Source organism: Euphorbia lathyris, chromosome 1 (genome assembly GCF_963576675.1).
Source record: "Euphorbia lathyris chromosome 1, ddEupLath1.1, whole genome shotgun sequence".
NCBI classification, from domain to species: Eukaryota; Viridiplantae; Streptophyta; class Magnoliopsida; order Malpighiales; family Euphorbiaceae; genus Euphorbia; species Euphorbia lathyris.
In genome coordinates this window covers 124,145,808-124,161,458 of record NC_088910.1, presented here as the reverse complement: position 1 = coordinate 124,161,458, position 15,651 = coordinate 124,145,808, and the positions used below count along the sequence as shown (strand labels likewise).

Below are 15,651 nucleotides of genomic sequence, written 5' to 3'. Positions count from 1 at the left end.
GACTTGGCATTGAGCTGCCAACTTGTCTTTAACTAATTTTGCCTAACCCATGGCTTTAGATAGTGTTGGAGGCTTAAGCAAATACAATTCTCTTTGGATTTCAGGTTTTAGGCCATAGAGGAAGCAATTTAGGAGGTTGGTATGGGAGAGAGTGGTAGTTTGGGTAGAGAGGGTTTCGAATTCATCCATGTAAGCGGACACAGATGTAGTTTGCTAGAGTTTATATAGGGAGGCTTCATGATTTTGGAATTCAGATGGACCAAAATGCAAAGTAATAGCTCTGGTAAAGGCTTCCCACGTTGTGAGCTGCTTAGTGCGATGCATCCATCGAAACCACACCAAAGAATCTCCAGTCATATAGAATGAAGCTATATTTAATTTCTTTGAGGGAGATGTACTATGACAGGTAAAAAACCTTCCAATTTGGAATAACCAGCCCAAAACCTTATCTCCTGAGAACACCGGAATCTCAAGTTTTGGGAGTCTAGGTTGAGATGGTGGCCGGTTTTCATGTTGATTGGTATGGGTATTGCTGTTGGTATTGGAAAAGGAAAATGAAGTGGGGGATGGTGGGTTAGGTAGCAGGGGTGGAGCTGGCTGTTTCTCTAGTCGAGCTAGTTTAAGTATAATATCCGAGAGAACAATTTTTTGTGATGCCATAGATTTTTGGAGCGACTCAGAAACCATTAATGTTTGAGAAATTACAGAAGAATGTTCGTGAACAGTAGCAAGAATATAATCAAATTGGGAAACAATGGTGTTCTGAGATTGAAGCTGATCTGTAACCTTGGCCAATGATTCTTCTAACGCCTTGTAACGAGTAACCATTCCGTCTCCCATGGGGTTCAGCTCTCAATGAAAGCACTAAATGTTGCATATTAGAGGTATAAGAAGGAGAAATATAGGAAGAAGATAAGAATAAGAAGAGAATAAGAAGAGAAGATAGAGAATAACAGAAATGAGTATTCTAAATGCTACCCACACAAACAACCATTCTCATATATATATATATATATAACTGAATTTGTTTATAACTACAACTCGTCAATACTAGAAAGTTCTTTTTTATTATTAGTCATCAAATCTAGTGGGCCTACGGGCCCTTCTTTTGCTCTTTCTCACCACTGCCTGATCATTAGGTGTAACAATTCATTTCATAATGCAGCAAGAAAGTCAAAGCATTTATATAATTATTAAACAAAAAACATAGTTTGGATGGTAGCAATCATTCAAGAAGAAAGCAAATAAGAGTGAGGAAGGGTGTTTTGTATCCCCTGGTTTATTTGAGTGCGAAGTTAGCTTTGATTTTATCGGTTGCAACTATTTTACTGGAAGAGTATTTTCGACAATGAACTTGGTGAAAGCTCCACTACGAAATCGTGTAGGGAGTGAATTTTTAAATGATTGTTTAGTTACATAGTATAAGAGAGAAATATTTGATAGAATTGATAAAGAAAAAATTATCAAAGATTTTCAACATATGAATAAGCCTAAAAGACAATTATGAAAAATATTGATTGATGCAATTTATTTTGATATATTGTGATTGAAATAATTTATTATATTGTTATTAATTTCTTGTAATTTTTATTTTATTTTATACTACATATATAGTTTGTCCCCACTAGATAAGCCGGATATGATAAACCTTCATATGAATTGGATGAATGGAAAAAGAAGATTTTGAAATATGATGAGATCAGTCTTCTAAGATATATTTTTCTGCAATCGATAATCGTCCCTGATGTAGTGGCGATTTTGTAATTTCTCCCAAGTTTGGGGTTTCAAATTTTGGTCCGGACCTTATTTGCTTGGAAACAGGCCAATGATCAAAACTCATGACTTTGCAATGAGCCCCATGTTGATTCGGTCAAATTCAGACATTTAGGCCCTCAAATTTGCAATTTAGTGTTATTTTTGAGTTAATTTGCCTTTTCTTAAGATTTTGTTTTCCTATTCTTTTATGATTATAATTTAGTATTTTTGGCTATTTAAGGCATTGTTTTGGATGTTTTATGGACCTTTTGACAAACAAATTTTTTATTTTCCAAAGTTCTTGAATATTAAAGGTTTATTGATAGGTATTCTTGTGCTAGTCAACTATCCATAGCATATTGAATATCTATTGATTACCTTCAAAATTCAAAAGGACTTTAGAAAAATAGAAAATATATTTATTGAATATCAAAAGCTCTATAAAAACATCCAAAATAATACTTTGAAATAGCCAAAAATACTAAATTAGAATCATAAAAGGAATAGAAAAATAGAATCCTAATTAGAAAAAAAAAACTAAAAAAGAAAATGCAAATTAATTCAAAAACAACACTAAATTGCGAATTTAAGGACCTAAATATCCGAATTTGACCGAAATAGCACGAGGCTTATGGCAAATCCATGAGTTTTGATCGTTAGCCTATTTCCAATGAAAATAGGGTTCGAAAATGCCAAATTACGAATCCCTAAACTTGGCAGAAATTACAAATCGTCATTGCATCAGTCTCTCAGGATATAATAGAAGAGTGAGTCGAACTCTAACCGCGTGTGTCGAATTATCACTGGAAAACCAAGAATTGAGACGAACGAATCGAAATATAAGTTTAATAAGCTGCACAAAATTTGTCAAAGATGGAAATTTTCAAATGGAATCTCTATCTGTTTCAAATGAAGTAAAAATCACTCTTATAGACAGACCGTTAATGAAGAATTAGTTTTACTAAATTAATTCATGTTAATGACAATTAAAATCAATTTAACGACTAAACTGTTTTACAAAATTAATAATAAATATTAATTTTATTAATGAGATTTAATTTTCTAATAACCACCATTCAGAATTTAAAATTCTTTAAAGGATGGTTGCTTCGAATTCTATCAATGCATTATACAACTCCAAAACTTTCAAGGATATTCTTTAATTAAAGAAATGGAAATGAATGATAAATTAATGGGAAAGAGAAAAAGACGTTTTACAATAGGTAAATGAAATGTTCAAAATTTATTATGACATTCATTTTAATGTTATAATTATAAAATTGAGGTTTTATAATATATTGACGTGTCATAAATTGATGATGATGTGTCATACTTTTGGGGAGTTTTATATTTCAGCATTTAAGAAGCTTTTATAGATTGTTAATAGACTATAAAAATTGGATTAAACCTTTAAAGGGTGCTAATTTAAGAAAAAATTCTTATAATTTAGATATAGTTAAAATTTATTTCTTTAGAAGGGATTGTTTTTTAACCTTAATTAAACAGTCCCAATACAGCACTTTATCCACCGTAATGGTGGAAAAAGAATTTTATTTTACCTCATTACGGCGCTGTTGGCGCCGTAATGAGGCAAAGCAGGAATCCCTTCCAAGGGATTCCTGCAGTCATTGCAGTGGCATCACGTGATGCCACTGCCAACACTCCTTCCCTTTTAAAAGGGAGGAGATAATAACATATATAAAATTATAAAATATAAATTTTATATTTTATATTTGATATATCTTTTGAATTATATATTTTTTAGTGTATTATTTGTTTATTTTTTGAATTATTCGTTTCGTACAATTATTTTAACGGATAAAATTATAAAATTAATATTATTTATTTATTTTTTAGTTGGGATGTCCGTCTTCCACCTCTTCCCTCATCGTTTTTAATTAAAAAAAAGTATAAAATTGATATTTTATATTCTACTTTTTACTGTGTTATTAATACACTAACTATTTAATCTATATGTTTCAAGCGAAGTGTAGCACGTCAGACCTTCTAAATCAATTTGTCAATAAATTGAAGCAGTTTCATACATTTTTTTGTAATTATATTAATAACACAGTAAAATATTTTAGATAGTTTCATAAAAACTAAACCGGCTAAATATAAATTAAACACAATTTTTTTTGAAATTGTTTAAAATATTTTATTGTGTTATTAATGCATTAAATATTTTTTGTTATTAATGCACTAAAATATAATGATGTCATTGTGATTAATTTATACATAACAAGTTTAGCTTTTTGAAACTGTCTAAAATATTTTACTATATTATTAATGTAGTTACGAAAAAAAAAATGTATGAAACTGATTCAATTTATTGACAAACCGGTTTAGAAGATCTGACGTGGCTAAATAACAGTCAAACAAATTTTGTTCAAAATTTCGGTAGCGTATGGTTAAAATTGATCTTCCTTGGAAACGTTAGTGCTAAATTTGCACAATTTCATACATTAAGGCTAAATTTGCATTTCACTTGAAACGTTACGGTTAAATATTTAGGGCATGTTTGGTTCAGCTGTTAGCTAATAGCTGTTGCGGTTGTTGTTAGTTGTTTGCAGTTGCAGTAAGCTGTTTGTTATTAGCTGTTTAATTACTAGTATTTGGTAAAATTATATTGAACTGTTGCTGTTCGGATTTAAAATGTCTAAAATATTTTACTCTGTTATTAATATACTAAATATTTTTTTTGTTAATAATGTACTAAATATTTAACCGTAACGTTTCAAGTGAAGTACAGATTTAACCGTAACGTATAAAATTGTGCAAATTTAATTCTAACGTTTCCAAGTAAAATTCAATTTTAATTAAATTTTTATAAAATAAAAATTCAATAATATCATTATAATATATAAATTTTTTTAATCAAAAAATAAATTTATTTTTATAAAATAATAAATTAAGTTTTTTTATAATTGTTTTATAAATTTTATTTTTATTTTTATTAAATAATAATTTTTTTTTTTAAATATTTGTTGGGGGCAGTGGCGTGAAGCCACTGCCCCATCTGTGGACAGGAATCCATTCCTGTCCACTACCTCATTAAAATTTCAAAAAAAAAATACCATATTTAATTATGGTTAAAAAATAGCCCCTTCAATGAAAATAAATTCTATGACCAATGATGTAATAATCTTTACTTTTGATCCAAACAGAGGTTTAATCTATAAAAATTGAGGTTTTATAATATGTTATAATTTAGGTGTTTTCTGTGCTTACTTTGTTTTTGACAAAATAATTCGACAAAGTTCATCACCATCCAATGATGGAAAAAACAAAATAAGTATAGTCTAATCCTATAATTTATGTTTGATGTGGCATGCTGTAGGTTTCAGTTTAATAATAATATTAATTTTATTATTAAGATTTAATTCTCTAATAATGAACGTTTAAAATTTAAAATTCTTTAACAAATGGTTACTTCTAAGTTCATGGAACTCTAAAACTATTAAGGACATTCTTTAATTAAAGAAAAGAATAATAAATTAATGAGAAAGGGGAAAAGAAGTTTCCCAATTGATAAAAGAATGGTTTAATATTTATTATGACATTCTTTTTAATATTATAATTATAAAATTGAGGTTTTAAAAAAAATATATCTCACTATACATGTTTTTAAAGAGATTTATGTTTTAACTTTTATAAATTATTTTGAGAGCCCTGATTTTTTATTTAAATATAAGCTCTTGATCTTTTATAAATGGATATATCAACCCCTTTCGTAACAGATAAAACTGTTTATTGACACCTCAACGACATGTAGATGAAAGAGAAAGCTAAAAAAATCTCTAGAAAGTACAAACTCTTAATCAAATTGCTTTTGGTGAATTATCAAAAAGAAAAAAAAGAAAAGAAAAAAATTACATTTAGAGAAAGAGTCACCTCAGTTGAATGGTACAGAAGGAAAGATATTCACTATTGATAAAAACTTAATTAAATTTATTGAATTCTTGATCAGCCAAATTTCAAATCCAAGTACAAACACATAATAAGCAAAAGGCTTGCGTTGCGATGGTTCCTAATTAACATACTAGTAAGTACAGTAATGGCTCAAGTAATAAAAGGGTTAACAAACCGAATATAATTCTTCCACATGGATTAATTGGTCCACTATTCACAACTAAATTAACTTAAAAAGCTTAATTACAGATTATAAAAATGGGTTAAGTTTGTTGTCACTGACACTACTAAACAAAGTAATGTAAAATAACTAGTAAAATAAAAGAGAATAACTAGCGCAATTTATGGTTTGAAAAATGTTGGATATTTCGGGTGGGTCACCCTTGATATGACTCGACCCAATCCAATCGACCATTTATATTAGTATAATAGTGAAGAGGTTGAATGAAAATATATATTTTTTTCTCCCTCTCTTTGTGACAAAGAAAAAAGAAAACTCTATCTTTCTACTCTCAGATTTCTTCTTCGTGATTGAAAATCGAAGTTTCACTTGAGAATTCTACAAGAGGTATTTATACCGTGAAAACCTTTTACATAGTTTGTCAATTTATCTTTGATGTGATTATGCAATTTGATTCATGTTAATGATCTTGAGTGTGACTAATTATGTTTTAATCATTGTTAAATCGATAAAAACACATGTGTATTTTCGTCGAAGAGATACAAAATGTCAGGGTTTGGTTATATTTCCATCTTAAACGTTCTTAACATATTTCTATCACCAAGAAATCAATTAAAGTCGTTTATATTCATATTTCTATCTCATATAAATAAATAAAAAAAAAAATTAAGGTCAAGAAATCACTTTATAACATTTTCATGCCTATAAAGTAATGAACACACCCAAAATCGATATTTCTATCCTACTTCTAACGCCTAAAATATATCATACTCAATTTGTTTCTAACTAACATAATAGAGATTGTTGGCGACCAAAACTCACAAATATAACATATTTAAGAAAATCCTATAAAGAAATTGTTACCCAAAATGAACGAAAACATGCCGTGACTTAGATCTTTTGTTTATCCCATGTGAGTGAACTACTCAGTCATAATCGATGAACTTTTTTTTGAAACACCATGGAAATGAACTTAGAAGCTCATTAAAACTATAAAAGTGCTCGAAAAGTAAAGGAAGAAGAAGAGAGAAAACAAATATAACTTCCGTTAAAAAATACTTAAATACCACCTTTAAAGGAGCTAAAAGCTGCCCTAAAGGACATGTGTCACATCCTATAGAAAAACACAAACCAAAAGTCTAAAGTATCAAACAATGCTTAATTAATTACAATACTATCACACAATGGTATAAAAAAAAATGTATGCACTGACACACATGTATAACACCAGCGGTCTTGCGGACTGCGTACGCTAACAGTCTACTCTTTTTCTTTCTGAATTGCCCCCAAAAGCTTTCAACACTTCCTTTTTTTAGAAGAATAAATGTTTCATTAATAAGAAAAGTAGTACATCTCGACATAAGTAATTAAAAATTACAATCCAGAAATACATTAGAGAAACTTGAATCTGCATCTACAATATCATAGACCGTGATAGAGCATTAATGAATGACTTCATGATCTTTCAATAAGACAGATCTATCTAATGATGGACAAAAGTCTTCTGTTTTTTTCATAAAAGAATACATGATAACACTCATATATGAGACATACCACAATCACTCATAAATGAAGAAAGAACAAAAAAAAAACTACAAATAAAAAAAGAAACTATCAAATCTACCATAATAGATCAATCACAAATTTATTGAATAAAGAAAAAACAAAACAAAAAAAGTGGCTTATCTTCCGATTAAAAGCTGGAAGAAAACCTCAAAATCTAGACGAAAAAAAGAAAGTTTCTTAGCAGTTATAGATGGAGTTTGTAATAACTCCCTTCATATAGTTTAACATCAATTAAGAAATAAAAGCATAAAAACTAATTAGTTAAAGTTTTTTTATCAAATATTTACAAAATAAAATTAAATAAATGTGGATTTAGGTATATAGCACATCACCTTGATTAATGGTGGTGAGTATGTCCACATAAATTGATGAATCATTTCAAGTACCAATTTCAACTTTTCCAATTTTCAACAAAATTCCAAAATTCTATAACTCATCCCATCATTTTTACATTCAGCAAACACAATACAAAGCTATTAATTAGAAAGTGAATTAAAAAATTAGTAATCCCTCACCATCGAATGAAATTCATCGAGAAAAGTCTACCTGGATTTGCTTCGGTTCATGACACCCTCAGTTTTATAGAAATACCACATTTAAACACACAAAAGCATTTCTAACTTGATTGTTGATCCACCATCAACTTTTTTTTTCCGCACTTTTAAGATAAAGGAAGAAAGCGGAGAAAAAGATTTTTTTTTTTTTTTAAGAAGAAAGACGCGTTCTGAATCTCCTTTTAGTCACGTGAGTTTGTGATTATGATATTTCTCTCATCCACATGTTGTTGAGGTGTCAAGAATATTTGACACATACGAGTTATACAAAAAGTGAATATCACAATACTTTTTATTTGTTAAGGGGTTAATCTATTTATAAAATATCAATGACTTAATATGTCAAAATAAATGACCACGAGCCTTATCGTAATGTTTTTTTTTTTTTAATTTATCTTTACCTTTTATAAAGTATTAATTGATTCTTTGTTATTTTGGTAAATAAATTTCCTAGCATTTTGATTTAACTTTTTAGTATTTATTAGATTTAGTTAAAAATCACTACAAAACAATACAGTTAAACGACGTTTGGATCTTTTGAAGATGTTATGGTAATATAATAATCATCATAACGAACTAAAATGGAAAATACAGAAAGAATAGTAAAAATAGAATTCGAAGAATCCCAGTCTGGCCAAGACTTGGACTATGTGAAGCGAATGGAAATCGTGTGCACCCAAATAAATCCTGCTAGACTCGGCTTCCTCGCCACAACACAAGGAACCGGTCTAGATACTACTAAGAAGTTGCTTTGGTTCATCTTTTGTTTAATTTCGCGGTATGATTTCTTTGATTTCCGATTCTTAATCTAGAACGAGATTTTGTATCTTAGGAACATGGATTTTGGTGGAATTGGGTTGTTCTGTGTAGTTGCTTCTATATCTGATTGTGAATAAAACAGTAAATAGTGCACGACATTTGTTTGATGAAATGTCTCAATGAATATTGAGTGTTTATCTTTCATATCTCAGGTATTTTGCGCCATGATGCGTCTTGCTCCTTTAACGAGCCTGTTCAGAGTTCCCATTGTGCATTCGCCGCCCTTAAGAAGATGGAGTTTGGCAGCGGGAAATGTGAATTTGTGCAAATCCTCATTTAAGGTTGCTTTATAGACTAGATAATTGCATTAATTTTCCTCCCTTTTTGTATATGATAATTTTGAGATTAAAATCCACTAAATGACTTGGTCTAGAACTAGAAATGTTATTTCAATTTTTTCAACTTAGTTGTACATTTAATCATCTATAAGTTCACTACAGATAATACTGGGTTCATCCTCAAAGGCTCGTAGACAAATTTTATCTGAGATGGGATATGACTTCTCAATCTTGGTATACCCTTAACGAGTTAATACTCAATTTTGTGTCCTTTTGTTTCATTTTATAGATGCTTGTTAAGAATATGAGCCAAAACCTAATGGGTAGTCAATTTAGACTGCAGATATTGATGAACAGAGCATAAGGAAAGATAAACCAGAGGATTTGGTTATGGCTTTGGCTCAAGCAAAGGTTTGACTTTCTTACAAGCTGTCCCATCTTGCTTGTGATTTAAGTGTGAATAATTATCTGGAACGCGCTACATAGTTTTGCGAGTTGCTACTTGGGCTTAAACATAACTAAGCTCTCAATGACAATGTTGATTTCCCTTATAATTTTGCTCCATAAACGTCATGTGATTTTCTGTATAGAAATTCTAGTTTCATGATATGGAACACTAGGTGAGGCAAAAAACCGTCCTGTTTAACTAATAACGCAGTTTCTTATTTGGTATGTATGTTTTTTTTTTTCTAAAAAAAAGAAAATGTATGTTTATTTAATTGAATATTAATGCTTTTTTGTGTGCATGGGTACATTGATTTTTTATGCAACTCTGTAATTTGATATGGTGGTACTCATTTTTTTGTTTTACAATTATATTTCTAAAGTGGATTCCTGCCTTTATTGATCAATTATTTATTTCATAGGCAGATGCTATCATTGCAAGACTTGGAGCTACAGGTCAATTGGAAGAAGATGCAAAAGTGACTTTATTGATCACCGCAGACACAGTTTGTCATTGTTTTTCCTTATTATTTTTAATTACTTGCTTTTCGATAAAAATGCATATATTATCCTGAAAAGGCTAGATTATTATTACTTGAATATTCTATGACTAGCTATTTGGAAAAAAGAAAAAAGAGAGAATGATGCTTGTTAGGAGATTTGATACTTTCATGAACACTAAGATAATTATTTTAATGAGAAAAATGCTGAAAACATAAAGAATTTAACACTAATAATTCTTAATTTCCTCACTTTGTACAAAAGGAAATGAGATCATAGAATAGTTTCTTCAGTCAATGAAGCTTGTTATGTAGGTTTCATGTGTACAATGTTGCACTAGATAAATTGGACACTAATGTTACCATTTCAAAGACACTATCGATAAAATTAAAAGGATTTCACAAAATTGAAAAGAGGCACAGCCATGATTTTAGGCAGTAGGGCCGTTATGAAACGTGTGAAATGCTATTTGTCAAAGATTATAATAAAACTATTCTTGGACCTTAACTATTAGCTTGAGCTTTTAGTTCAAATGGTTCTTTGACATGGTAATATGGGCCTGTGTTGTGCACGCTTCAAGCCCAGTTGGCATTAGCGTGCGAGGGTGTGTTAGATATTAATATGAATTGGGCATTTAACTATCAGAGCCTCTTGGACCAAACGGTCGAGGGTCCTAATCCTGACAGCCTCATTTATTGATGAATTAAAACACATGGTGGGATGGGTCTGTGTTGTGCACGCTTCAAGCCCGAGGGGCATTCGCGTGAGGGTGTGTGTCACAGATTATAATAAAACTATTCTTGGACCTTAACTATTAGCTTGAGATTTTAGTTCAAACGGTTCCCTGACATAACCAACGTTGTTGTTTGGTCATGTTCTCTTCATTTGGAACAGAAACTACTCTTAATGTTTTCTCTCAACTATGTCATGGATTTTCAGGTGGTGGTGTATAAAGGGGTAGTGAGAGAAAAGCCAACTAACGAAGAAGAAGCACGGACTTTCATTAAAGGTTTGCCAAAATGGTTTCTTCTTTGCCTCAACTGGTTATGATCTTTGAACTTGTTTAACGGCCATGTGACTATTTTGCAGGCTATTCTGGTGATCACGCAGCCGTTGTTGGATCTATACTAGTAACTAACCTTACTACAGGAATAAAAAAAGGAGCCTGGGAGAGGGCGGAGGTACTGTTTATTGTGCTAATATATTATATCTGGACTTACTTAATGAAGACTTTACGTAGGTTTCAGCCAGCAAATTCCTGTGGGCTTAGTAAAACTTTAAAGCTTATTATTTCTGAAAGAAAGTTCAAGCATTTCTGTTTAGCTTAAGAAAGCAATTATGGCATTACTTTTCTTGCCCTTCTATAAGTATATAGTTGTTAAAGGCGCACCTTACGCAAGGCTCAAGGGTCTGAGCCTTAATAATCCTAGACGAGGCTCGGTTTGAAAGGCTCTCGCCTTGTGCGCCTCGCCTGGGCTTCAGAGGCTTTCCTCAGGTGTATCTCTTTAACATTAAGAGTTTTTTATTTTATTTTTACAGTTTTCATTAAAATAAAAGGTTGATTAATCTCAACCATTGATCTAATCTAAGTAAACATAAATGTAACCGTTGAACTAATCTAAGTAAAAGTGTAAAACTAAACAAGAATAACAAGAGGTGTAAATAGAAGAGAGGTTAAAGCTATGCAAAAGGAAAAAACAAAAACAACTCCTCATGTGAGAGCTAGGCCATCTATGTCAGTTAAATATGAGGAGGAGGAGGATGGATATGAAGAGGAGGAAATTGGAGATGAAAATGATAATGGAGAGGATGATATTAGGCTTGAGGATGTTTTTTTTTGGGGGGGGTGCTTTTTTATGGACAATGAATGCTTATTAGTTTATTAGCATTAGTTAGGTTAAGCATACGCCTCTATGAACTTAACTTGCTGTTTTTGAGTTTAATATCATGTTTTTATGTGGTTTTGTCTTGTTCATGTGGTTATAAGTGTGTGCTTTGGTTCATCAGGACTTATGTTTTAATTAGCAATAGAGTATTAGTGAGATTAGTATCAAATATAGATTTTGTATATATATTTTCTTAAATTTTCTATTCCTGCTGTTCATCATGGGTGCACCTTGAGTGGCGCCTTATGCCTAGGCTCCAGGATCCCTTAGCGCCTTAAGTCTTTAATAACTAAGAATCTGGCTAATACAAATCAAAAGTTACTGTCCTCAAATTTACATCCTTTTTCTGTAATGTATAAAAATCTAAGTTCGTTCAAGTTTGTACTTGGCATATATTTAGATTCTTCAATCCAATTGGGTTCATTATAAAGATCTTGGCTAACAAGTTTTTCTGGTTCCTTGTTTCTCGGGTGTTTATAGAAATAATATAATTTGCTACCTCTGTAAAGTTGGATTTTGCTATATCTAATCTTGATAATTTATATATGGGTTGATGACCAAGAGACGGTGAGATAATGCTTAAACATCAATCTTGGCTTTGCGTTGCAGGTTTATTTCCATGAGATACCAGATGAGATCATTGATAGACTGGTATATTACAATACTCATTTTCTGTTGAGCTTTTGTTTCCCAAAATATATTCTAAATTTGCTTCTTGTGATCCCAGATTGAGGAGGGAGTCACATACAATGTTGCAGGAGGTCTCATGCTCGAGCACCCGCTAACATCGCCTTTTGTTGAAGCAGTGGTAGCTCTCTCTCTCTCTCTCTCTCTCCCTCTCTCTCTCCCTCTCTCTCTCTCTCACTCTCTCTCATTCTAATGGTTAATAATCTTCGTATCTGAATGTATTAATAATTTTTTGCAGGTCGGGGACACCGACACGGTGATGGGACTATCCAAAGTTCTTACTGAGAAGCTGATTGCAGAAGTCCAACAGGTTTAAGTGTAATGATTTAACCTCTTTATTTTTGGCCATCGGAAGAGTTCATGCTTTTACAAGAAATGGTGCATTTAAGAAAACTAGGCTTTCTGTAACCTCTAATTTGCATACAGTTATTCAAATACCTTAAACCACAAGTGCTTCTTTTCTTTACTTTTCCAAATCTTCCTATTTTTGTAAAGGTACTATTGGAAATATATGGATGAATCTATTAATTATAAGCAAAACTTGCCTTAAGAGTATCATCGTACCAAAAAAAAATGTGCTGAAGAGCATTGCTGTAAATGAGCCGAGCCGCTAAGCGTTCTGCTCGATAAAAGCTCGATTCGTAAATGAGCCGAGCTGGAGCACGATGAAACTCAGCTTGAAAGTTCGCTAGCAGGCTTGGTCAATAGATTCGTGAACAAACTCTATTATAATGTTCATGAACAGGTTAGTGAGCAAGTTTGGTTCGATTATTTTTTTAATTTATTGTGTTTCTATAAAGAGGGCGAGCCTTGGCGCAACGGTAAATGTTGTTATCGTGTGACCGAGAGGTCATGGGTTCAAGTCTTAGGAGCGGCCTCTTGCTAAAAATTGGCAGGGCAAAACTTGTCCCAGTACACCCTTGTGGTGGAACCCCCTTCTCTGACCCTCGCTTAGCGGGGACGCGTAGTGCACAACAACTCACGATCAGATAATTTTCTTAATGAGATAATGAACCGAGTTCGAACAAGATATTGACTTCAAACCGAACTGGTCCATTTTCTATTGAAACATGAACAGTTCAAAATTTGGAGTAAGGTTGAGCAAACACATGGGATGGGATTGCACAAGTAAGAATAAACAACAATGATTGTTTTAGGACCAAGTATTTTAAATGCATGATTTAAATTTGAAATGATATATGTATGTATATATGTGGTCTGTGTGTGCTGAATGGATATTGTGTTAAAAGATGTTTTGGCCTTTTTGAGGATTTTAAAGTTAGGCATAGGATTCGATACTGTCTGTAGATGACCTTATGCCCCCCATCAATAATGTTCACCACTACCTTCCAACCAACTTCTTGTACCTTTTCTTATTTATTTATTTAAGACTTTGTATCATTACAATCAATCATGACTATCTACAGATTAATCTTTGTTTTTTTTATGTCATTTATACAAAATCTTAATTGCCATCTAATCTAATTCATAATCCACAAGACAGAATCCTTAATTATAATACCTTGTTTAGTGTCACAATGAATCAAATAACACCATCAACAAAGTTTTAATATACCATATTAGCAAGTACTAACAACATTAGTCAACTTGTTTATTTTATTGAGGGCAAATTTTAAATATAGTTTATGTGGGTTCACCGATTTGTAGATAGATTTTTATGGGTTTCTTTATTGTAAAAAAGGATTGGAATTTCTCGCCATTAGCGAAACCAAGAACTTTTAAGTTGATACGGTTAATTTGATCGATGATGACTTCAAAATAAAAAATTTCAAAGAATGAGTGATATCTTAAAATCAGAAACTGTGACTATTTAATATAGACTGTAATCATTTCTTTGTTGGTTCAAAATGAGTTTGAGGAAGAAGAGGGTCTGAAACTGTTCAACCGAATGATTTTCGATGAGGGCTCAATTGATGATTTTTGTTTAGATTGTAACTCAATTGGTGATTTTTGCTTAGTTTAGAGACCTGATTGATGATTTTGATAGTTTAGGGTCTTAATTGACTTTGAAGTCTTAGTTTAGGATTCAAATGAGTATTATGCCTTTAATTATTGTTTAGTCATGAGAAATAAAATGAATGTTTATGGAAAAAAAGCTTTCAAAATAGTGATTTTGGAAATCGAAAACGTGGTTTCATATCATATGTGATACTAAACAAATTTAATCTTTGTAACTTTCTATTTTGAGCCATCCACGATCAAATTAATAATGTAAACCTAAAATTTGTTGATTTTGCTACCACAAAAAACCCAAATCCCCTTTTTGCGACAAAATAACGTAAAAATATCCATCTACAAATCCACGAAACAATGCAATTCATATTTGGAATTTGTCATATTATTAATGGTATCTTTTACGATGATGAAAAGAGACTGAGATGCTTGATGTATTTGTCTCTATTACCATTAGTCAAATCGCTTATTTGTCTCTATTACCATTGAGTTATGTTTGTTTCTTTCTCTTACAATAATGAAAAGAGACTCAGTTCATCAAAAAAAAAAAAAGAAAAAAAAGAGAGAGACTCAGATATCTTTTTCTAAAATTACAATCATGGTATCTCTAAAATAATTTCTTACATTTTTTAATCCCTAAAAAAAATCCAAAGAATTCGGAATCAATGAAATAAAAAATTATTAACAAATTTGTCGTATTATGAAACTATGCAAATTTTTTCATAATATGTCGAAATTGATTTGTTTTTTCATCAACTACATTTCGATATTGATTGACATATTTTTTTTTATCACATCCTCTTCTAACTGTAGCTCCTCTATATCATTGAAGAATACAACAACTGTATTGTTGGTTATTTCTTGACTAAAATGGAGGACAAATCAAATGAATATCGTAGCCACATCACCTCCCCCATCATTCTTTGTACTCATCGCAAGTTTGATCTCGCTACTATGTATGGCTAGATTAAAATTGAAGCAATTGTTACTTTCATGATCTAAAATTGGAAAAATGTATAGTATTTAATGATTCTCAACTTTTTGGATATTTTTTAAAATTGAAATGAAAGAGTTAAGAAATTGTTATAGGGAGA

At 31.1% G+C, this 15,651-nt stretch overlaps 1 protein-coding gene across 1 annotated transcript; it reads left to right on the top strand.

The window, feature by feature from the left end:
• Positions 1-8,546: 8,546 nt before the first annotated feature.
• LOC136210882 (uncharacterized) lies at positions 8,547-13,049 on the top strand. The gene is made up of 10 exons (XM_066002309.1): positions 8,547-8,746; positions 8,940-9,068; positions 9,228-9,299; positions 9,402-9,476; positions 9,932-10,015; positions 10,950-11,019; positions 11,100-11,191; positions 12,506-12,547; positions 12,624-12,704; positions 12,822-13,049. The coding sequence occupies exons 2-10, from the start codon at positions 8,952-8,954 to the stop codon at positions 12,897-12,899; spliced, it is 711 nt and encodes a 236-aa protein (XP_065858381.1). The 5' UTR covers positions 8,547-8,746; positions 8,940-8,951; the 3' UTR covers positions 12,900-13,049.
• Positions 13,050-15,651: the final 2,602 nt, after the last annotated feature.

Bases quoted from the DNA above. Each gene is read 5' to 3' on its own strand.
- LOC136210882 (XM_066002309.1), top strand. From the start codon at position 8,952: ATGATGCGTCTTGCTCCTTTAACGAGCCTGTTCAGAGTTCCCATTGTG. The intron at 9,300-9,401 runs GTATACCCTTAA...TAGTCAATTTAG, and splicing joins GATATGACTTCTCAATCTTG to ACTGCAGATATTGATGAACA. The intron at 9,477-9,931 runs GTTTGACTTTCT...TTTATTTCATAG, and splicing joins TGGCTTTGGCTCAAGCAAAG to GCAGATGCTATCATTGCAAG.